General features: G+C 44.0%; 1 protein-coding gene across 1 annotated transcript; it reads right to left on the reverse strand.

Annotated features, from left to right (window-relative positions):
- Positions 1-4,554: 4,554 nt before the first annotated feature.
- On the reverse strand, positions 4,555-25,489 carry spata2l (spermatogenesis associated 2-like). The gene is made up of 3 exons (XM_072517936.1): positions 25,360-25,489; positions 6,178-6,487; positions 4,555-5,832 (listed from the first exon to the last, which is right to left on the reverse strand). Exons 2-3 carry the CDS (start codon positions 6,484-6,486, stop codon positions 4,789-4,791), a joined length of 1,353 nt encoding a protein of 450 aa, XP_072374037.1. The 5' UTR covers position 6,487; positions 25,360-25,489; the 3' UTR covers positions 4,555-4,788.

Raw genomic sequence — 25,489 nt, forward strand, 5'->3', positions numbered from 1 at the left:
AGAAACTGCAGCAAACCATGAGATACCTGGACAAGTGATCAAAGACTTAGGAGATGGAGAAGTGGAGCGTGAAGATGTTCTAGGAGATGCAGAAGTGGAGCGTGAAGATGTTGAGGGGGAGAAATTCCAGAGCTATGGAGTTAGCTGAATATATGGTGAGGATGAACAACTCAGAATTAGAATAGTTCTTGGAGGACTGTAGGGTTGAAAGGGCAATACCATGGTGGTACTGGAATACAAGGAGAATTTTAAATTTCATATGTTGTTTGAGCAAAAGGGAGGGAGCATTGGTCAGACAGCATAGGTGAACACGAGTTGGTCAGAACATAGAACATTACAGCGCAGTACAGGCCCTTCGGCCCTTGATGTTGTGCCGACCTGTGAAACCAATCTAAAGCCCATCTACACTATCATCCATATGTTTATCCAATGACCATTTAAATGCCCTTAATGTTGGCGAGTCCACGACTGTTGCAGGCAGGGCATTCCACGCCCTTACTACTCTGAGTAAAGAACCTACCTCTGACATCTGTCTTATATCCATCCCCCCTCAATTTAAAGCTATGTCCCCTCATGCTAGCCATCACCATCCAAGGAAAAAAGGCTCTCTGTCCACCCTACCTAATCCTCTGATCATGTTGTTCGCCTCTTAACCTTCTCTCTAACGAAAACAGCCTCAAGTCCCTCGGCCTTTCCTCATAAGATCTTCCCTCCATACCAGGCAACATCCTGGTAAATCTCCTCTGCACCCTTTCCAAGCTTCCACATCCTTCCTATAATACGGCGACCAGAACTGCACGCAATACTCCAAATGCAGCCGCACCAGAGTTTTGTACAACTGCAACATGACCTCATGGCTCCGAAACTCAATCCCTCTACCAATAAAAGCTAACACACCGTACGCCTTCTTAACAACCCTATCAACCTGGGTGGCAACTTTCAGGGATCTATGTACATGGACACCGAGATTTCTCTGCTCATCCACACTACCAAGAATCTTACCATTAGCCCAGTACTCTGTATTCCTGTTACTCCTTCCAAAATTAATCACCTCACTTTTCTGCATTAAACTCCATTTGCCACTTCTCAGCCCAGCTCTGCAGCTTATCTATGTCCCTCTGTAACCTGCAACATCCTTCCGCACTGTCCACAACTCCACCGACTTTAGTGTCATCTGCAAATGTACTCACCCATCCTTCTACACCCTCCTCCAGGTCATTTATAAAAATGACAAACAGCAGTGGCCCCAAAGCAGATCCTTGTGGTACACCACTAGTAACTGAACTAGTCTGCAGTAGTCTACCGGGGGGAACCTTATCAAACGCTTTACTGAAATCCATATACACCACATCAACTGCTTTACCCTCATCCACATGTTTGGTCACCTTCTCAAAAGAACTCTAAGGTTTGTGAGGCATGACCTACCCTTCACAAACCGTGTTGACTATCCCTAATAAAATTATTCCTTTCTAGATGATTATAAATCTTGTCTCTTATAATCCTTTCCAAGATTTTGCCCACAACAGACGTAATGCTCACTGGTCTATAGTTACAAGGGTTGTTTCTACCCCCCTTCTTGAACAAGGGGACAACATTTGCTATCCTCCAGTCTTCTGGCACTGTTCCTGTAGATAATGACGACATAAAGATCAAAGCCAAAGGCTCTGAAATCTCCTCCCTAGCTTCCCAGAGAATCCTAGGATAAATCCCATCCGGCCCAGGGGACTTGTCTGTTTTCACACTTTCCAGAATTACTAACACCTCCTCCTTATGAACCTCAATCTCGTCTAGTAGCCTGTCTCTCAGTATTCTCCTCGACAACATAGTATTCACACAGGAAAAAGACAAACGAAAAATATTCATTTAGCGCCTCTCCTATCTCCTCGGACTCCACGTACAACTTTACACTACTGTCCTTGACTGGCCCTACCCTTACCCTAGTCATTCTTTTGTTCCTGACATACCCATAGAAAGCTTTAGGGTTTTCCTTGATCCTACCTGCCAAGGACTTCTCATGTCCCATCCTGGCTCTCTCTTTAGGTCCTTCCTGGCTAACTTGTAACTCTCAAGTGCCCTAACTGAACCTTCACATCTCATCTTTACATAAGCCTCCTTCTTCCTCTTGATAAGTGATTCAACTACTTTAGTAAACCACGGTTCCCTCGCCAACCCCTGCCTGACAGGTACATACTTATCAAGGACACGCAGTAGCTGTTCATTGAACAAGCTCCACATTTCAATTGTGCCCATCCCCTGCAGTTTCCCTCCCCATCCTATGCATCGCCTAATCGCATCATAATTGCCTTTCCCCCAGCTTGCCCTGCGGTATATACCTATCCCTTTCCATTGCTAAAGTAAACGTAACCAAATTGTGGTCACTATCACCAAAGTGCTCACCTACCTCCAAATCTAACACCTGGCTTGGTTCATTATCCAGTACCAAATCCAATGTGGCCTCGCCTCTTGTTGGCCTATCTACATACTGTGTCAGGAAACCCTCCTGCACACATTGGACAAAAACGGACCCATCTAAAGTACTCGAACTATCACGTATCCAGTCAATATTTGGAACGTTAAAGTCCCCCAAAAAACACTACCCTGTTGCTTTCGCTCCTATCCAGAATCATCTTTGCAATCCTTTCCTCTACATCTCTGGAACTTTTCGGAGGCCTATAGAAAAATCCCAACAGGGTGACCTCTCCTTTCCTGTTTCTAACCTCAGCCCATACTACCCAGTAGACGAGTCCTCATCAAACGTCCTTTCTGCCACCGTAATACTGTCCTTGAGTTACAATACAGGCACGGTTTACAAAGGGTGTGTGCATGATGGGTAGTCGAGTCTGGAAGTTACAAGCTAGTTTTAGCAGCAGGGGGAGGGGGGCTTTGGTTCTTCAAAACTTTTAAACATGAGAAAGTTTCGGCTTGTTGGGTTTACTCCGAGCGTTGTGGGATATTTGAACATCTTCCAGGTGAAGTACATTTTCAGATACAAAACCAACTCCAGCTCAGATGATATGGACTATCTGGATGACCTGCTCCTCCATGTCTCGGACCAACAGAAAGGCCTGAAAGCAATCATGCAGCTCCTGGAAGAGTTCAGAGTCTTTTCGGGCTACAAACTCAACCTGGGCAATAGCGAGGAACCCGAACGGGAGAGGGACAGAGCTGGGAGACCTACCATTCAAACTAGCCCAAAGCAAATTCTGGTACCTTGCGATCCAGATAGCCCATGACTGGACACGGATCCGCAAGTGGAATCTGACCAGTCTGGCGGAGGAAGTTAAAATGGACCTACAGAGGTGGGATGCACTTCTGCTTTCCCTAGCGGGGAAGGTGCAGACGATCAAGATGAACGTATTGCCAAGGTACCTCTTCCTGTTTAGATCCATACCGATCTTCAGCCCCAAGGCCTTTTTCCGTAAGATAGACAAAATGATCATGGCGTGTGTTGTGGGGGGGGGGGGGGGGAGAGGAAAGAGGGGAGAAAGAAAGAAGAACCAGAGGATCCCTAAATCGACACTGCCAAGGAGGAAAAATATGGGCGGTCTGGCCCTGCCGAATCTACAATACTACCACTGGGCAGCCACAGCCGAGAAAGTGAGGGGATGGATACGTGAACCCAGCATGGAATGGGTGAGGCTGGAGCAGTCCTCCTGCAAGGGAACGACCCTAATAAAAATATTTGTTTAAAAAAAAATGATACTGACAAATTGAATTGAAAGTCTAGGAGCAAAATACAACTCAGGAATTTGAAAGTCTGCAGCAGGCAAATTGGGAGATTTCGAACAGTTAAATATTCCAAACCACTGAAAAACAGTGCAAAGATTATTTTTTACATTTAAAATTCTGGGCCAGAATTTAATACTACTCAAGTGAGCGTGCACTTGACTCAGAGGCACATGAAATCGCTCGACATGCTGTACGGCTCAATTGTCATGGTACAATATTTCAGTTTATACGAGTCAGAAGCACACTTGTTGACTATCAAACAGGCAATTTATCCCAATTGCTATTGGGGCTTAAGGGACCATTGAACACAATGTCATGTGGCCCGTCTGCTTTTACGGTAGGTGGACAGAGGGATTGGTCAGGCAGCCTTTGTTTTAGCCGGAACATTGATTCAGGGCAGATGAAAGAGGTCTGAAACAACTTTGTGATGGCTCTTTCCTTAAGGAAGTAGAATTCATAGAATTTGCAGTGCAGAAGGAGACCATTCGGCCCATCGAGTCTGCACCGGCTCTTGGAAAGAGCACCCTACCCAAGGTCAACACCTCCACCCTATCCCCATAACCCAGTAACCCCACCCAACACTAAGGGCAATTTATCATGGCCAATCCACCTAACCTGCACATCTTTGGACTGTGGGAGGAAACCCACGCACACATGGGGAGGATGTGCAGACTCCGCACAGACAGTGACCCATTGATTTATTTCTCCAAGCAATATATTCAAGATTTTCTAGAGTTTGCAATTTTAAACAAATGTTGATTTTAAGAACAGGTTGTGTAAAATTGAGGTGTGCATGATCCGAAGTGATTGAGAACATTGCACAAGTTTTAAAAATTGAACATTTAATCCTTAGTTATCAAAATTTCATAACCAAGCCCCAAGCAGAAATTGATGCATGCCAATACACATGTAAGCAAAATGGTGTTAAAACATATACATTAATAACTTTAACAAAAACTATTTTACCAACCCATTTTACAAAATTACTTTATTTATAAAAATGGAGGAATGTTAAATTATTGACTACAAATTAGTAATGATGCAGTTTAAAGTCAGGATTTAAATTTTCAAAAAATGACCCCCACACATATTACACAACAAAACATCTTTATAGGCACAATGCCAGCACACAGTTGTGCCACATTTACAACGAAACTTTATGGTGAAATTTCTACAAAGCCCACAGTTTGGATTTGTTTTAACCATGTCTGCATATGATAGTTGCTTTAAGTCACTCTTAGAAGCTTCAACATTTTGCAGACACGCCAAACTTTCAGCACCAAAAAATCTAAGGGAATGACCGTTACACTGTTTCATATCTTCACACAAAATGGTGTGCACTGTGCGACACGTTTCACAACAGAAGTGAGCAGATTCACCATTAGCAAGGCAGCTATGCAATTCGTAGTTTTCAGCAGCAGTCTCTTTCGGCGATCCCATTTTCGTATTTCCATCTGTATGTGAAGGACTAATATCAGAGTTAAACGCGTATCTGTCTTTAGCCTGACCTTGGAAATCAAATTTCTTGTCCTGGTGGGTCAATGACTGAACACAATTCATACCAGGGATTCCAGTAATGTGTTTACTGCAGGCATCATCCTGGTGTTGGTGAACAGGCACAGATTTCATTAATCTCCATGGTGGGGAATGGATTGAATTTTCATCATATTCCCCGTGGAAAGGGGAGCCAGCTTCATTCCTGTCACCTGAAACCACTTTTACATCCATGTCAAAACGTTCTCCAATAGAAGCAGTTTTTCTGAGATGTCTTTCTCTCTGGCTTCTATCAGCGGCAGGAAGACACTTCCTTAGTTTATTGACACACATGTCAATGCTTTTCATCAACTTCCTTTCCCGAAGCAGCTCATCAACCAAAATTTTGTAGTGCTCCAACTTTCCAACAATTTCCAACAGGATTTCACATTCAATTCTTGTAACAAAAAACTCAAACGCCAGCCTGATCAATTCCAAAGTGCGTGGTGGGTCTTCCATTTCTAATTGGAGGTCATCCTTTAGTTTATAACCCATTTTCTTAAAAATGCTTACCAGGTCTTCGTTACAGATTGCAGGCTTCAGGTAGTGCACAAAAGCTCCTGAAAAAGTCTAAAGAAAAGATTAAGACATTTATTGGAAATCGTATTCTTTAAAGTAGAACCCCAACTAAATCCTTACCCCAGGGTTTAGTGGATAACTAGTGGAAGAGTCCCCAAATGTTGGGCTGGCACATATAATATCTTAATAAACAAAGCATGTGGATGGAGAGGAGCACAATGCAATTAATAACTGAAAATATTGTATTCAACATGTTTTGCGATATCATTTCAATCCCTCAAGCTGTTGCAACAAATTCCATGGAAGACAACATATATGGCGAAGTAACAATAATGCTTCTCCATGCAAGACAACATATATGGCAAAGTAACTACGAATGTTTCGTAAGGCACTTACTTTTATTGTTTTGAACTCATTTCTCCACGGGTATTGGAAGAGGTTGACTGCAGCCAATTCCAACAATTCAAAAGCCCTGATCAACAACTTTAACGTACTTGTGTAGTTCACCGAGTTGTACAGAGCTTTGGAAATAATTTCAACCAGCTCATCCCGTAAGAAGACAGCTACGTCTGCAGCACCTTTTATTAACTGCAGTCTGACCAATCCTTTTAATTCTTTATCATGGCAGATCCCATCGTTTCCTGGATAGTCATCTTCACAAAATGATTTATATTGTTCGGAAATAAGTCTAAATCCAGTGCTCATTCTGAAAGAAAGAAATCCAATACCATTTAATCTACGAGGATAGATTTTTGATCAATATTAGATTTGTGTCCATGAATTGGTTCTATATAGTACCAAAGGTAAATATGCCCAGGCTAACCAACAGGAAGAAAAACTTTAGCAAAACCTTCAGAACAAACCTTTAATATGAACACCTTAGTTTCACTCTTGTAGAATCATACAATGCAGAATGAGGCCTTTCGGCCCATCGAGTCTGCACCGGTCCTTGGAAAGAGTACCCTACCCAAGCCCACACCTCCACCCTATACCTGCATCCCAGTAACCCCACCTAACCTTTTTGGGCACTGAGGGAAATTTAGCATGACCAATCCACCTAACCTGCACATCTTTGGACTGTGGGAGGAAACCGGAGCACCCGGAGGAAACCCACGCACACACACGGAGAGGATGTGCAGACTCCACACAGACAGTGTCCCAAGCCGGAATCAAACCTGGGACCCTGGAGCTGTGAAGCAATTGTGCTATCCACAATGCTACCGTGCTGCCCTTAAGAACAAATTAATCTACACTATATCATTCTACCGTAATCCATGTACCTATCCAATAGCTGCTTGAAGGTCCCTAATGTTTCCGACTCAACTACTTCCACAGGCAGTGCATTCCATGCTCCCACTATCTGGGTAAAGAACCTACCTCTGACATCCCCCTATATCTTCCACCATTCATCTTAAATTTATGTCCCCTTGTAATGGTTTGTTCCACCTGGGGGAAAAGTCTGACTGTCTACTCTATCTATTCCCCTGATCATCTTATAAACCTCTATCAAGTCGCCCCTCATCCTTCTCCGTTCTAATGAGAAAAGGCCTAGCACCCTCAACCTTTCCTCGTAAGACCTACTCTCCATTCCAGACAACATCCTGCTAAATCTCCTTTGCACCTTTTCCAAAGCTTCCACATCCTTTCTAAAATGAGGCGACCAGAACTATACACAGTACTCCAAATGTGGCCGTACCAAAGTTTTGTACAGCTACATCACCTCACGGCTCTTAAATTCAATCCCTCTGTTAATGAACGCTAGCACACCATAGGCCTTCTTCACAGCTCTATCCACTGGAGTGGCAACTTTCAAAGATGTATGAACATAGACCCAAGATCTCTCTGCTCCTCCACATTGCCAAGAACTCTACCGCTAACCCTGTATTCCACATTCATATTTGTCCTTCCAAAATGGACAACCTCACACTTTTCAGGGTTAAACTCCATCTGCCACTTCTCAGCCCAGCTCTGCATCCTATCTATGTCTCTTTGCAGCCGACAACAGTCCTCCTCACTATCCACAACTCCACCAATCTTCGTATCGTCTGCAAATTTACTGACCCACTCTTCAACTCCCTCATACAACTCATTAATGAAAATCACAAACAGCAGAGGACCCAGAACTGACCCCTGCGGTACACCACTGGTAACTGGGCTCCAGGCTGAATATTTGCCATCCATCACCACGCTCTGACCTCTATCGGTTAGCCAGTTTGTTATCCAACTGGCTAAATTTCCCCACTATCCCATGCCTCCTTACTTTCTGCATAAGCCTACAATGGGGAACCTTATCAAATGCCTTACTAAAATCCATGTACACTACATCCACTGCTTTACCTTCATCCACATGCTTGGTCACCTCCTCAAAGAATTCAGTAAGACTTGTAAGGCAAGACCTACCCCTCACAAATCCGTGCTGACTATCCCTAATCAAGCAGTGTCTTTCCAGATGCTCAGAAATCCTATCCTTCAGTACCCTTTCCATTACTTTGCCGACCACCGAAGTAAGACTAACTGGCCTGTAATTCCCAGGGTTATCCCTGGTCCCTTTTTTGAACAGGGGCACGTCATTCGCCACTCTCCAATCCCCTGGTACCACCCCTGTTGACAGTGAGGACGAAAAGATCATTGCCAACAGCTCTGCAATTTAATCTCTTGCTTCCCACAGAATCCTTGGCTATATCCCGTCAGGCCCGGGGGACCTGTCTATCCTCAAGTTTTTCAAAATGCCCAACACATCTTCCTAACAAGTATTTGCTAGAGCTGATCAGTCTGTTTCACACTGTCCTCTCCAATAATATGGCCACTCTCATTTGTAAATACAGAAGAAAAGTACTCGTTCAAGACCTCTCCCATCTCTTCAGACTCAATACACAATCTCCCGCTACTGTCCTTGATCGTACCTACCCTCGCTCTAGTCATTCTCATATTTCTCACATATATGTGTAAAAGGCCTTGGGGTTTTCCTTGATCCTACCCGCCAAAGATTGTTCATGCCCTCTCTTAGCTCTCCTAATCCCTTTCTTCAGTTCCCTCCTGGCTATCTTGTATCCCTCCAGCGCCTTGTCTGAACCTTGTTTCCTCAGCCTTACACAAGTCTTCCTTTTTCCTCTTAACAAGACATTCAACCTCTCTTGTCAACCATGGTTCCCTCACTCGACCATCTCTTCCCTGCCTGACAGGGACATACATATCAAGGACACGTAGTACCTGTTCCTTGAACAAGTTCCACATTTCACTTGTGTCCTTCCCTGACAGCCTATGTTCCCAACTTATGCACTTCAATTCTTGTCTGATAACATTGTATTTACCCTTCCCCCAATTGTAAACCGTGCCCTGTTGCACGCACCTATCCCTCTCCATTACTAAAGTGAAAGTCACAGAATTGTGGTCACTATCTCCAAAATGCTCCCCCACTAACAAATCTATCACTTGCCCTGGTTCATTACCAAGTACCAAATCCAATATTGCCTCCCCTTTGGTCGGACAATCTACATACTGTGTTAGAAAAGTTTCCTGGACACGCTGCACAAACATCACCCCATCCAAACTATTGATCTAAAGAGTTTCCACTCAATGTTTGGGAAGTTGACGTCACCCATGACTACTACCCTGTGACTTCTGCAGCTTTCCAAAATCTGTTCCTCCACATCTCTGCTACTATTGGGGGGCCTATAGAAAACTCCTAACAAGGTGACTGCTCCTTTCCTATTTCTGACTTCAACCCATACTACCTCAGTAGGCAGATACTCCTCGAACTGCCTTTCTGCAGTTGTTATACTATCTCTAATTAACAATGCCCCCCCCCACCTCTTTTACCACCCTCCCTAATCTTATTGAAACATCTATAACCAGGGACCTCCAACAACCATTTCTGCCCCTCTTCTATCCAAGTTTCCGTGATGGCCACCACATCGTAGTCCCAAGTACCGATCCATGCCTTAAGTTCACCCACCTTATTCCTGATGCTTCTTGCGTTGAAGTATACACACTTCAACCCATCTCTGTGCCTGCAAGTACTCTCCTTTGTCAGTGTTCCCTTCCCCATTGCCTCACTACACGCTTTGGTATCCTGAATATCAGCTACCTTAGTTGCTGGACTACAAATCCGGTTCCCATTCCCCTGCCAAATTAGTTTAAACCCTCCCGAAGAGTACTAGAAAACCTCCCTCCCAGGATATTGGTGCCCCTCTGGTTCAGATGCAACCCGTCCTGCTTGTACAGGTCCCACCTTCCCCAGAATGCGCTCCAATTATCCAAATACCTGAAGCCATCCCTCCTACACCATTCCTGCAGCCACGTGTTCAGCTGCACTCTCTCCCTATTCCTAGCCTCGCTATCACGTGGCACCGGCAACAAACCAGAGATGACAACTCGGTCTGTCCTGGCTTTTAACTTCCAGCCTAACTCCCTAAACTCGTTTATTACCTCCACACCACTTTTCCTACCTACGTCGTTGGTACCAATGTGCACCACGACTTCTGGCTGCTCCCCCTCCCCCTTAAGGATCCTGAAGACACGATCCGAGACATCCCTGGCCCTGGCACCCGGGAGGCAACATACCTTCCGGGAGTCTCGCTCGCGACTACAGAATCTCCTATCTATTCCCCAAATCATTGAATCTCCTACTACTATTGCTTTTCTATTCTCCCCCCTTCCCTTCTGAGCCCCAGAGCCAGAGACCTGGCTGCTAGGGCCTTCCCTCGGTAGGTCATCCCCCCCAACAGCATCCAAAACGGTATACTTGTTTTGAAGGGGAACGGCCACGAGGGATCCCTGCACTGTCTGCCTGTTTGTTTTCTTTCCCCTGACTGTAACCCAGCTACTCTTGACCTGTACCTTGGGTGTGGTTACCTCCCTGAAACTCTTCTCTATCACCCCCTCTGCCTCCCGGATGATCTGAAGTTAATCCAGCTTCAGCTCCAGTTCCCTAACACGGTGTTGGAGGAGCTGGAGTTGGGTGCACTTCCCACAGGTATAGTCAGCGGGGACACCGGTGGTATCCCTCACCGCCCACATCCTACAGGAGGAGCATGCAACTGGCCTAGCCTCCATCCCCTCTTACCTGACAGAATATAGCTGCCCTGTGGACCAACAGGACCTCCGCCCTCCGACTCTGCTCCCAGTCAGCTGCACTCTCTGTAAACTCCTGGCTCCCTTCTCGCTGTTTGCGGAAATGTAGGAAACAAAATGAAAGGAGCGCCTTACTCCCTCCTCACCTAACTCACTCAGTCACCAAACTCTCACTATAGCACTCAAAATGCACCAAATTCAGCACTCCTCAGTCACCAAACTCGCACTATAGCACTCAAATGCACCAAATTCAGCACTCAGTGCAAACAAAGTCTGCACTGTAGGGGATCACTTTTATACTGTGAATCTAGCGTGTGAAAACTGGCCTAATCCAATTAACTAATTAACAAGCTCCAGCTGCAAGTACCTACAAGTAGAACCTTTGTTTAAAACTGATTGAAAATTCACCTTCTTCTAAACCAAACAGCAACTTTTAAGTTAATTAACTAAATAAAAGACTAGACTTTAGATAAAAATGAAGCCTTATACTCCCTCAGTCACTAAACTCTCACTATAGCACTCAAATGCACCAAATTTAGCACTCAGTGCAAATACCCGAATACTCAAGTCTCCTCTTAGCCTTTTTTCTACCAACTTTTCCAATCTATCCTCATTGCTCCAGTTCTTTATCCGTGGAATCATTTTCGTGAATCTGCTCTGTATTCTCTCCAATCGCTTTGCATTCTTCCTCAAGAATGGCGCCCAGACTGGACGCAGTATTCCAGATGAGGCCTTCATACACAAAATTGACAAAAATGGCTGATCAGTGTATAAAACCAGGAGTGGGAGTAGATCATATTGGCCCACAAGCCTGCTCTGTCATTTGATAAGATCATGGCTGACCTTCAAGTTTCCCACCCAATCGCCATAACGCTTGCTTCGAATTGAGTCAAAGGCCGGAATTTTCCATTCTTTCAAGCTGGTGGATCACCCTGCCAACATCCATAGAATTCGCACAGTGCAGAAGGAGGCCATTCAGCCTATCGAGTCTGCACCGAACCTCTGAGGCCCACTCTCACAACCTATCCACATAAACCTCTAATCCCATGTCACTAGAAAATAGGAGGAAGCCATTCGGCCCTTCAGGTTTGCTCCACCATTAAGTTCAATACCCTGATCCTGCCTTCCCCTCCATATCCATTGATCCCTTTAGCCCCAAGAGCTATACATAATTTCTTCTTGAAATTACAAAATATTTTGGCCTCAACTACTTTTTGTGGTAGTGAATTCCACAGATTCACCACTCTTTGGGTGAAGAAATTTCTCCTCACCTTAGTCCTAAAAGGTTTACCTATTATCCACAAACTATGACCACGAGTTCTGGACTCCCCCACCATTGGGAACACTCTGATTCTACCCTGTCTAATCCTGTTAGAATTTTATAAGTTTCTCAGAGATCCAATGAATATAATCCTAAACAACTTAGTCTCTCCTCATATGACAGTCCCACCATTCCAGGAATCAGTCTGGTAAACCCTTGCTCCACTCTCTCCATCCACCACCAACACTGCACGCAATGCTCCTGGTGTGGCCTCACCAATGCCCTATAAAATTGCAGTCAAACATCCCTATTCCTAGGACAGCACGGTGGTGCAGTGGGTTAGCCCTGCTGCCTCTCGGCGCATAGGTACAAGGTTCGATCCCGGCTCTGGGTCACTGTCTGTGTGGAGTTTGCACATTCTCCCTGTGTTTGCGTGGGTTTCACCCCCACAACCCAAAGATGTGCAGGCTAGGTGGATTGACCACGCTAAATTGCCCCTTAATTGGAAAGAAATGAATTGGGTACTCTAAATTTTTTTATTTTTTTAAATCCCTATTCCTATACTCATATCCTTGGGTTATGAAGGTCAACATACTATTTGCCTTGTTGACTGCCTGCTGTACCTGCGCGCTTACTTTCAGCGACTGATGCACGCGGACACCAAGGTCTCGCTGAGTATCCCTCTCTCTCAATTTACACACATTCAAATAATAATAATCTGTCTTCCTATTTTTGCTACCAAAATGTAACCTCACATTTATCCATATTATACTGCATCTGCCATGCATTAATGATCTGGAAGAAGGAACTGAAGGCACTGTTGCTAAGTTTGCAGATGATGCAAAGATCTGTAGAGGGACAGGTACTATTGAGGAAGCAAGGGGACTGCAGAAGAATTTGGTCAAGCTAGGAGAGTTGGCAATGAAGTGGCAAATGAAATACAATGTAGAAAAGTGTGAGGGTATGGAATTAGGAATTTAGGCATAGGCTATTTTCTAAATGGGGAAATGCTTAGGAATTCAGAAACACAAAGGGACTTGGGTGTCCTTGTTCATGATTCTCTTAAGGTTACTGTGCATGTTCAATCAGCAGTTAAGGTGGCAAATGCAATGTTAGCATGCATGTCAAGAGGGCTAGAATACAAGACCAGGGATGTACTTCTGAGGTTGTATAAGCTCTGGTCAGACCCCATTTTCATAGAATTTACAGTGCAGAAGGAGGCCATTGGGCCCATCAAGTCTGCACCAGCTCTTGGAAAGAGCACCATACCCAAGGTACATTTGGAGTATTGTGAGCAGTTTTCGGCCCCGTATTTAAGGAAGGACGTGCTGGCCTTGGAAAGGGTCCAGAGGAGGTTCACAAGAATGATCCCTGGAATGAAGAACTTTCGTATGAGGAACGGTTGAGGACTCTGGGTATGTACTCGTTGGAGTTTAGAAGGATGAGGGGATAATCGTATTGAAACTTACAGGATACTGCGAGGCCTGGGAGAGTGGACGTGGAGAGGACGTTTCCACTTATAGCACTAGCACCAGAGGAAACCATCTCAGACTAAAGGGACGATCCTTTAAAATGAGGAGGAATTTCTTCAGCCAGAGAGTGGTGAATCTGTGGAACTCTTTGCCGCAGAAGGCTGTGGAGGCCAATTCACTGAGTGCCTTTAAGACAGAGATAGATAGGTTCTTGATTAATAAGGGGATCGGGGTAATGGGGAGAAGGCAGGAGAATGGGGATGAGAAAATATCAGCCATGATTGAATGGCAGAGCAGACTAGATGGGCCAAGTGGCCTAATTCTGCTCCTATGTCTTATATGCCTGCTCACTCAGCGGCATGTCCAAATCCCACTGAAGCATCTCTGCATTCTCCTCAGTTCATCCTCCCACCCAACTTTTTATCACCTGCAAATTTTGAGATACTGCATTTAGTTCCCCGAGGATATAATGAGGGGAAAGCATCCTGTGAAGGTCATATGGGTGGAACTAAGGAACAAAAAAGGATATAAAATTGTAATGGGTATTTTGTATTGACTCCCTGGCAGTTATTCTGAGGTACTAGATTGTATAAAGGCAGAAATCAGACATGTAGCAAAGACAGTAATATTAATGGGGGATTTCAGTGTGCACATAGAGTGTCTTTAAGACAGAGATAGATAGGTTTTTTGAGAAACAGACAAGCATCTGTCAGGAAGGTCGTGAATTTCTGGAATGTGTCCGGGATAGTTTCCTGCAGCAATATGTTCTAGATGCAACAAGGTGACAGACAATGTTCGATTTAGTTATGAGTAATGAACCCAATTTAATTAGTAGCCTAACTTGTGCACAAATACTTCTCAAATAGTGATCACAACATGATTGAATTCAGTGTAGCATTTGAAAGTGAAAAGCACGAATCAGACACGAGAATTTTAGACTTGGGTAAGGTTGACAACAGGATGAAACAGAGACTGTCCACATTAAATTAGGAAGATCTGTTTAAAGAGTGTTTAAAGAAACATGTAATGAAATACAGAACAAGTATCTACCCAGAGAGGAAAAGGCTCTGCTTCACAAAAAACATTTTTATGCATCCGGGTCCTTTCAAATGTAATATTTCTCAGAATGCTGCGAGGACCTGCATTCACCAGGTAGTCAATGTAATTCATCATAAGGTTTCAAAGCTTAATATTTTTGACACACCCCTGTGAAGATGAAGGAGAGGTCCTTCGCATTCTACAGGATTGCTGGTTTCCCAAAAGTAATCGGGGTTGTCGACGGAACACATATTGCATTGAAGACATTGCATTGAAGACACCAAGATATGACACATTGTTAATCATAAACAGGAAGAGGTTCCATTCTTTAAATGTGATGATAGTGTGAGACGCACGCATGAGGACCTCACTGTAAATACAAACAAGTGGGGAAGTTCATGATAGACATTAATGATCTGGAGGAAGGAGCTGAGGATATTGTTGCTAAGTTTGCAGATGATACAAAGAAATGCAGAGGGACAAGTAGTATTGAGGATGCAGGGAGGCTGCAATACAACCTGTTGGACTTTAACCTGGTGTTGCAAGACTTCTTATTGTGCCCACCCCAGTCCGACGCGGCATCTTCACATCCTGAATATTGAAGTACAAGATAGATATTGTAAAATGTATTTGGGAGGCGGTGGTGAGTGGTTTTGTCACTGGACTATTAATAACAAGATCCTGGGTAACGCTCTGGGGACCAGGATTCGAATCCCGTCACAGCCGGTAATCAAATTTTAAAAATCTGGAATTAGAAAATGCATCCAGTTCACTAATACTCTTCAGCAAAGGAAATCTTCCATCTTCACCTGGTCAAGCCAACATGTGATTCACATCTGCTCTTGCCAACATGTGACCCACAGCAATACTCTGAACCAGGGCAATTAGGGATGGCCAATAAATGGCAGCATCGCCCACCTCCTGTAAATTAATTTTATTTTTACTTTTTATAATAAAGTTTATGTTGTTTGTTCAAAAACCATGGAACCTTGGGGCTTTATTCTCTTGGCAAACCCTTTAAACAAAGGGTTTATTGAACTATTAATCTTTAAACAAAAGATTACCGGTTCTTAACCAGATCGCCCCAAGAATTTAGGGGTCTGGTCCAGGATCATAGCAAATTTAGTTAGCCACAGACTGGTCACTTTATCTATGGATGTTTTCTTATTTCTCAGCTGAGTGTATTTTCATTGAGAATCATGAAATATGTCCATAAATGTTTACAGTAAGGGGGGAAACAAATGAATACGGTTTAATTATGAGGATTTATTAGGATAGACATAGTCTGTTAAAGGATCTTAGTGAGGGTTTTTGAACTTGTATAGTATTTTAGACAGGTGAAGGAGAATTCCACACTCAGAGTAAAGACATCACCCAGCAACATGCTGGTGTGGCAAAGGACACAGATACCTACAAGGCCCACATCAGTAACTTGTTTTCCAGTAACTATTAAAACAGTCTGAAACTTGCTTTCCACGACCTAAAGTAGTAGATACAGCTAATAGTGCTGAGCCAGTCAAGGGAAGAGATTAGAGAGGAGCCATCGAAGGAAGAAGGGTGAAAAATAATTACTATGCCTTGTGGACATCTGCAATTTGCTGAATGTAAAAGTCTGAACCAGGCAATGTTCAAATGTAAATAATGCCTTGCCTACGTGGCCAACAGTGTATAATTATTGCTTGATTTCTCAACTGGGCAGAGTCAATTCCAGCGATCCTTCTCGGAGGTTGTGCTCTCCCAACGCGTTGGCTAATAAACTATTGTTCTGTACCTGGGTCTCCTGAGTTTTAGTTTAATAATCTGCTCCACAAGAACTGCCGTCGTGAACAGGATATTTGTTTCAGATCATCAGAATGGCTCTGCAGTAAGGGTGAATATATATTTTATTTAGCACCCATAGTTAGTGCAGTAAGCCTGTCTGAAACGATCTGATCGAATATCAAAGAATCTGGGAGAGAACTCAGGACAGAGGCAGGTGCCGGGGTAGGGAGCAGAGCTCTGCAGGCAGGGTTTCAGGGCCAAAGGCGCATAAGATAGGCCAAGCCACCACTACCGAGTATAAGTAACCAGTTGGCCAGTATAGTTGAAGCTGCGCAGGCGGGCTAACGCTCAGACGAGCGTCTGATGGAAGCCGCAAAGGAGAAGTATACCGCATCTTCAGAAGCTAACAAGAACCGTGCCAGAGTTAAGAACTAGCCTCGCAGAAACAGAAGAAACGTCTGAGAAGAAGGAGCAAGGGAGTGCTGCAGACTTCAATTGGGGAGCCAAGAGCTCCTTCATGATGTTCACAGCGGAATAACAGTCAAAATTACTCAAGAAAATGCAGACGTGTGATGGAAAGCAGAAGGGACCCCCCTCCCAAGGGACAAGAAAGCTGATGGGTTGGTCTAAAGGACAAATAACAGAAATGGGTCATGGTTTATATTGACAAATAGTTAGACAAATGAAAACAAAATCCAGCACAGCCGGTGGCTGCAGTTTGGAGCGACACTGTTGGGCATGTAGGGGTGGGGCCACCTCCATACGCTAAAACACCATCATCTAAGCCCATGGCCATAAGCAATAGGTTTGGTACACCTATGGGTAAGGCTAAGTCTGAAGGAACTCAAATTTGCTGAGGAATGGGAAGGTGAGGGGACAGTGTCACTTTATCTCACCTGAAAGCATAGGAAACGGATCGATAAAATGAAACAATTAGACTGGCCAAACTGTGAGTGAAATACAGGTTTGTGTCTCAAAGAACATTCTGTGAAAAAACATCTTGTAAACCTTAATCAAGGTCTTTCAGAGCTGGACGCAAGTTGATAAGGAAAAGTACAGCTCCTTATGTGATTACGAAGGGAGACGCTGTGCTCAACATTCAGTCATATATTCTCCCTTCCCTTGTACTAGCGAGATAGGAACAGTCAGAGTTAAAAGTTAAAATGTAGCAAATGAATTTAGTGTTTCCATTTTGCGATATGCTAGTGAGAGAGTTTTGTTATTGTTACATTTAGTTTGGATAGGAAACCAAACTTAGTTTAATGCAAAACTCTTGTTTAAAAAGGAATTCAAACTGCGCTAGATAGGGCTTGAGTTTTGAAATTAAGCTCTCCAAATTTATACCCAAAATATAAAATAAAGCTGCAGTTTAGCAGCGACCTCCAGTTTAAACTGTAAGCGAACTTTCCAAAATATTTGACTTAAAAAGAATGTTGAGATTCAGTTTCACAACTCGTTTCACAAAGTATTTCTTGCAACTTGGGTTAAGTAGCAAACATTGGAAATTGAAGGAGAAAATGAATAGACAAAAGAAATGAAATTTGGGCAAAATTGAAGAAAACAAAGAAGCGAGAAGTGTTTTACATTACGCAATCCGTCCACTCCCCGCCCCTTTTAGGTTCTGTAGAAAAGTTTAACCATTTCAGCAGACAGCTGATATTAATCACCAGAAACTGGTCTATGATTATGTATGTTAATTTATGCAAGGTTTAATTGTGGATTTGTGGCAACTCAACAACACCAGCCAAATGTGGAAATTTTAAGCATAGTCTGGAGGAATTTGGAATAAGTGTGCGAATTATATTGTGTTTGTCACGTCACCACCAGATAAGGAATGAACATTTTTGCAAGTGGTAATTTGGTTGGTTGCGAATGTGTCTACGATTTTCAGAATGACAAAAATACACAGTGCAGAAGAGGCCCTTCGGCCCATCAGGCCTGCAGCGACATGTGAAAAACACTGACCTACCTACCTAATCCCATTTGCCAGCACTTGGCCCATAGAATGTTATGACGTGCCACACGATCATCCAGGTACTTTTTAAAAGGATGTGAGGCAACCTGCCTCTACCACCCTGCCAGGCAGTGCATTCCAGACCGTCACCACTGAGTTTTTCCTCACATGCCCCCCCCCCCCCCCCCCCCCACGCCCTGCCCCAAACCTCTTGCCCCTCACCTTGAACTTTAAACTGATGTCTATAAAATCAGGCATTGGAAATGGACTTAAATAGAACAAAATAATTTAAGTTATAGTGAAGGATTGGGAAAGCAGCAATGTTAGTGGTGATAGTTACAGGAGGAGCAGCTGCTTGTTTGCCTGAACTAAATGTAAAACAATCTGTTTCCTACAATCTAAATCCCACCTAATCAGAAGTAATGTTAATATAATTAGGAAAAAGGAATTAACTTCATAGCCCACATTATAGTTTAGCTGCTGTGTGAAAGGCAACAAAAAAAAAAAAGCAATGAAGTACAAGTCCTTTCCTGTATGAATGATTCCCTTGTGTGTCTATAAGTGCTGTTATGTGTCAGTGAACTAATGATTTGTTAATACCCTGTAGAGTGATCTTGTAAGTTTTATTCCTTGCTTGCTTAATGTGTATATCCCATATTTCTAAGCATGCATGGAATTAGGAAAGTGTGAATGTGATAACTGCATATGCGTCAATTTGTAGTAAGGAATTGTGAACTTGCAGTGTTCTAACTTTAAGATCCTACAGCTGCGAGAGAGTGCGGAGGTTTAATTGTTTGAAATTTATCGCTGCAAGGATCCGCGTGTTGCCTTTGTTTTATGTGGATGTCCATGGCTTTGTTTTATTATTGGTTTTGGCAAATAAACACAAGGAGATCATGAGTAAAAAATGATGAAGGAAAGCTGGGACCCACCCTGAGCCCCAGAGAAGCTGAAGGAATGTTGGGATAAACAATGAAAGGAAAAGAGAAGTAGAAATATTGAATCATGTAAATGTTATCTTGATATGTGTCAGTCAGGGAAATCAGATAGGGCAGCTAACTCATCAAAAGGGACAATTACTAAAGGAACAAGAGGCACTTTGAACCAGACTTGCCCACAATAGAAAAGGGAGGTAACGGTCCGATAGCAGCTCAAACTTTTAGACTGAGAAATTAATCCATTCCACCTCGAGCACACTGGACTCCACCCTGTGCTTTATTTAGGAAACAGATTTGGCTGAATTAAAGAGGACAGCTCAAAACATTGCAGAGACAACTTTAAAATTGAAAAAGAAGTCCGACACATAATTTAGCGGGCTGCCTTTGGAAAGTAAAACATTTTTTAAGGTACAGAAGGTAAATATTGAAATATTTTATTGCCTGGAATCAAACAGAGATGTAATTAAGGCAAACATAAAATGGTAGGACGAAGTAGGAAATAAAGTTTGGGAAAAAGAACACAACCTACATATCTTTTAAGAGAACTCAATTTGTTAATCTGGCCATCGCCTGATGCATTAGAACTGTACAGGGGGAAATAAGCAAAGATCTCGAGAAGACCCCCTTTGACTTTTGAGAAGATTCTGTAAGAATTATTGAATGGTTCATCCGCTTTATTTATACATGGAGTTTACTAATGGTTTCTCCTCCCCCTTATTGGGGAAGCTCGTACTCCCACAGGATTGTGGGATTGTCATTAGTCCCCAGCCAGTGGTAAGCAGGCAGGTTATAACAAATACAATCCCGATACACCTGATAAACCTTCCACAAATGCAAAACAACCATTTGTGGGAGAAGGCAGAGAGGTGATACGAAGCAGGACAAACAAGAGACTACAACCAACAGATAGCAAAACGTACGAAGATGGCATATAAATGTGACATTCCAACAGAGGATTAAAGAAGGAATTGGAGCACCAATATAAGAGTGAATTAGGTTTAGAAAAAGGGGAATAGATCGAACCCTGCATTAGAGTAGACTCATGCTTGTTAAATGCTATACCGCAAGGACTCAAGATCAGCAGAACTCGCCAGCAAGGTTATTTTTACCTTTTAGAAGACGACAGCTTTTCGCTGGATTACAAACTAGCTTTGATAATAAATTAATGCAGGCAAGATCGGAGTTTCAAATTAAATTTTAAAAAACGTTTTTAGAAAAATCAAGACAAAGAGACACTAACCTTACGGGAATCTTACATTGATTAAGAGAGAGAGAGAAAACTTTAAAAAAGGCATTCTATTTGAAACAATTTAAAGATCAAGGAAAATGAAATACTTCGTAACAATTGACCTCAAGGTGGAAGATAACCATGAAAACGTGTGAGGTAAAGCATTTTGGGATGACTAACAAGGCAAGGGACTATACAATCACTGGTAGGACCGTTGGAGGTAGAGAATCCAAGGGAGCTTGGAGTCCCTGAAGACAGCAGAAATGCCTATGTGATTTTTTCTTTATTAACCAAAGCATTGAATACAAGAGTAGGGAAGCTATGCCCAAGCTGTATAAAATGCTGGTTAGGCTCCAGCTGGAGTACAGTTCTGATCATTATTCTACAGAAAGGAAGTGTGTGCACTGGAGAGGGTGCAAGAGGAGATTCACCAGGATGCTTTTTTATTTAAATTCACTTTCATGATGTGGGCATCACTGGCTAGGCCAACGTTTATTGCCCATCCCTAGTTGCCCTTCAGAAGATGGTGGTGAGCTGCCTTCTTGAAGCACTACAATCCCCGAAGCGTAGGTACACCCACAGTGTTGTTAGGGAGGAAGTTCCAGGAATTTGCCCCAGTGACAGCGAAGGAACGGCGACATATTTTCAAGTCAGGGTGGTGAGTGACTTGGAAGGTAACTACCAGATGGTGGGGTTCCCAAGTATCTGCTGCTCTTGTTCTTCGCGATGGTGGTGGTCGTGGGTTTGGAAGGTGCTGTCTAAGGAACCTTGGCGAATTATGCAGTGCATCTTGAAAATGCTACACACGGCTGCCACTATTCATCAGTGGTGGAGAGAGTGAATATTGGTAGAAGGAGGAGCAATCAAGCGGGCTGCTTTGTCCTGGATGGTGTTGAGCTTCTTAAGTGTTCTTGGAGTTGCATTCATCCAGGTAAGTGGAGTGTATTCCATTACTCAGTGAGAGCTTGTGCATCAGTCCCTGAAAGTTAGCGCGCAAGTGCAGCAGGCAATATGGAAGGCAAATGGTATGCTTGCCTGCATAGCAAGAGTATTTGAGTATAGGAATAGAGATGCTTTACTGCAATTATATAGGGCATTGGTGAGGCCACACCTGGAGTACTGTGTGCAGTTTGGTATCCTTATTGGAGGAAGGATGTTTTTGCTATAGAGGGAGTGCAGCAAAGGTTTTCCAGGCTGATTCCTGGGATGGCGGGACTGACATATGAGGAGAGACTAAGTTAGTTAGGATTATATTCATTAGAGTTTAGAAGAGTGAGAGGCGATCTCATAGAAACTTACAAAATTTAACAGGGTTAGACAGGGTAGATTCAGGAAGAATGTTCTCGATGGTGGGGAGTCCAGAACTAGGGGTCATAGTTTGAGGTTAAGGGTTAAACCTTTTAGGACTGAGGGGAGGATAAATTTCTTCACCATCTTGTCCAACCATGAGTCCAGGGCTAGAAAATGGTCTTGTACTAATGAAGGAGATGTACACCATGAGCTGGCGTCCGTATTCCTAAACATTGCAGACATAGCCCTGCCTCAAAGGTGATTTAATCCATACTCGGGAGGCGCATCTAGCCTTGATGGATCAATTAGTGACTGAAGCAGCCCAGTTTAATGGCGGAGCGTGGTCAACAGCTGCATCCCCAATCCCTGCAAATAAAACCAGATTAAAATGCGGCTTGATAAATAATGCGCCTACAGCATTTAATACCGGGACCTCAGTGGTTAATTCTAGCAACCATCGACCAGAAAGTCCGAACTTTTAAGTTTACAGCTGAAAAGGATTCTCAGTGAGGGGCAAGGAATTCAGGACACTCAATTGGGTACACAATAATACATGACATGGATAATTCAGAACTTTGCTACTGTATTAAAAAGTCACCATTAATTAATTAATTGGGGGTAAGAAAGGATAGGATATTTTAGATGATGCAAGAAGGAAAGATGTCTCTAACACCTCTGGGCCATGTCCATAATCCCAGCCAAGGTCATATCAAAGCTCCAAAATCTAGGACTTGGCTCCTCACTCTGCAACTGGATCCTCGACTTCTGACCCAGAGACCACAATCAGTAAGGAGAAACAACACCTCTTCCTCCTCCTCCATGATAGTCCTCAATACCGGGGCCCCGCAAGGCTGCATACTTAGCCCCCCCCCCCCCCCCCACTATACTCCCTATTCACACACAACTACGTGGCAAGATTTGGCTCCAATTTAATCTGCACGTTTGCTGATGACACGACCGTAGTGGGTCGGATCTCGAACAACGACGAGTCAGAATACAGGAGGGTGATAGACAACCTAGTGGACTGGTGTAACGATAACAATCTCTTCCTCAATGTCAGCAAAACTAAAGAGCTGGTCATTGACAACAGAAGAAAAATATCGTACACACCCCTGTTTGCATCAATGGGGCCGAGGTGGAGATGGTTGACAGCTTCAAATTCCTAGGTGTGCACATCACCAACAATCTGTCCTGGTCCACCCACGTCGATGTTACAACCAAGAAAGCACAACAGTGTGACACTGAAGAAGCAAGGTGCAGATTTAATGCCACAGCCAATTGTAAAATGGAAACTATATATATGGGCCGCAAATAAAACTCATATTTTATACATGGGTGATGGGAGATATTGTATCACCACAGGTCAACGGAAACTCGAGTACGGCAATAAAGGAGTGTGCCCCATATTCAATCATTCGGTGTGTTTAAACCCACAGGTGCCAGCAAGGGTGGAGAAGGTAGAACTGGTGGAAATATACAACAGAGAAGCTGTTGATAGTCAAGTCATGGAAAGCATAAAGGATAACCTGACACAATACTTGAAAGCGATTATAGCATTTTTGTGTCAATTAAAGGGATTTAAGTGCATGAGGAAAAAGTGGCAGATTAACTCCAAAATCAAGTCCTGTGGGACCACTGAACTATGGTTCTCAAACTGCTTTTTCAAATCCATGAAAAGGACCCTTTTTCAAATCCATGAGTAATTATGGACCACCCTCCACTCCAACAATAATTTATACCATAACCTCCTTCGAGACATATTACTGACCTTAAAGGAACTTGGCGCACAATTTTGCCAAGGCAGTCTAATGGGCGGCACGGTAGCATAGTGGTTTGCGCTGTTGCTTCACAGCACCAGGGACCCAGGTTCAATTCCCAGCTTTGGTCACTGTCTGTGCGGAGTCTGCACGTTCTCCCAGTGTCTGTGTGGGTTTTCTCCCACAAGTCCCGAAAGACGCGCACGTTAGGCCAATTGAACATTCTGAATTCTCCCTCAGTGTACCCGAACAGGCACCAGAGTGTGGCAACTCGGGATTTTCACAGTAACTTCATTGCAATGTTATTGTAAGCCTACTTGTCACAATAATAAAGCTTATTATATAGCAAACATTGGCATGATTGGAGATGTGAAAACTTTTATTTTCCCTGAAAGGTAAGCCTACAGGTTCACCAGCCTACCTGTTGAATATTTCACCCATGCCACCTGCTTGCTCTTCCTGGGATGGGATTAGGCTCAGTGGCTCCTGTCAGGAACACTGGCACTGTTTCAGGTGGAGCCCCCCACCACCTTCCCGCTTACCGTACAGATGCCAAGTGTTTCAGGGTTTTCTTCCTCCACACCTATCACTGCCTGATTTAGAACGTTTCTGCCATGGGCACACTACCAGTAACTGGCATTGTGGCTTTAACCAAAGTCCAAATGAAGCCCGTCTTGATTATCATTCCAAGCCTCTGGACAGGGAGGACAAAACAACTTCTTCTTCCCTCTCCCAACACCATTCCGTATCACGTGGGTCTCTCGACTCCTCTCAGTCTCAGAGGTCCTGCCATGCGTCCATTTCCATACGCCCTGTCCTCGATGCCCACCTGGTAATCACTTGCCCCCCTGCTGTACCAGTTCACCAGGCTCCAGCCTAGACAACAAACTCTCTGGTGCACAAGCTCTCGGGCCCATGCCATCGCAGCAATCGGTTCACATTTCATTCACATTATTCCACAGAGCTATTCCCTGGGAAAGTCTCCCTAGGTGCCCCCCACGTTCCACCCCAACCACAGAGCCCAAGAGAACTACCACCATAGCATCTGGATGGGGTGCCCTTAGCACAGCTGGGTGGGGGAATAACACTTCCATTCTGCACCCCATGACAGACAGGCAGCTTCCATAAACAAAACCCATCTTGTCCCCTTCTGTGCGTGTGCCAGTGCTCAGGGACCATGCGCGCAAGGCAAGAGTGGGAGCGAACTGCGACATTAAACTCTTGGAAAGGTGGGCTACCCAAGCCATTTGCTGGATTCTTTCCAAAGTTGAGGAAAGAGGGAGGGAGAACCGTTTCGTACAAAGTGAAAACTAGCAGAAACGTTTGCCAGATGTGTATAAACACACAGACAGACGCACACCCACAGGAGCTCCTCTGTTCTGTGGGCGGAGACAACCAGGCAGCAAGGAAAAGGCAATTCACAGAGGTCCAAAGTTTCACTTTGCACATCGGTCACTGCTCTCAGACCACCGCCAGCGAAAGTATTCTTGATGTGACCTCAGGGCCTTCATTCCACTTCCACCCTGGGGATTGGCAGGAGCCTCACACAGCATCGCCCACACACAGGTTACTGAGGCCCAAGGTCAGGAGGACCGAGGGGAAATAATGGAGCCCAACTCAAAACTGCCAACAACAACTAAAATACACCAACAAAATCCGCCTCCCCACTTCCTGATCTTTTGCTTTTCATTTCCCGTTTAAGAATTTAAGCCACCAGCAACATGTTCACCGAGTCAGATGTTAGAACGACATGTTTGGGACTCTGGTGAGGGGATCAGAACTTTCTGCCCACTTAGCCGGACTCACCTGATTCTCCGGCAGAAAAACCCCACACGCCTTCCCAGCCACTTTCAAATGTTTGACACCTGCAAAGAAAAACTGCTAGTCACTTCCCGTTCAGCATGTGATGCAGAAAAGTCCCTACCTCCAGAGAGAC

The sequence above is a fragment of the Scyliorhinus torazame genome, chromosome 10, assembly GCF_047496885.1.
Source record: "Scyliorhinus torazame isolate Kashiwa2021f chromosome 10, sScyTor2.1, whole genome shotgun sequence".
Taxonomy (NCBI): Eukaryota; Metazoa; Chordata; class Chondrichthyes; order Carcharhiniformes; family Scyliorhinidae; genus Scyliorhinus; species Scyliorhinus torazame.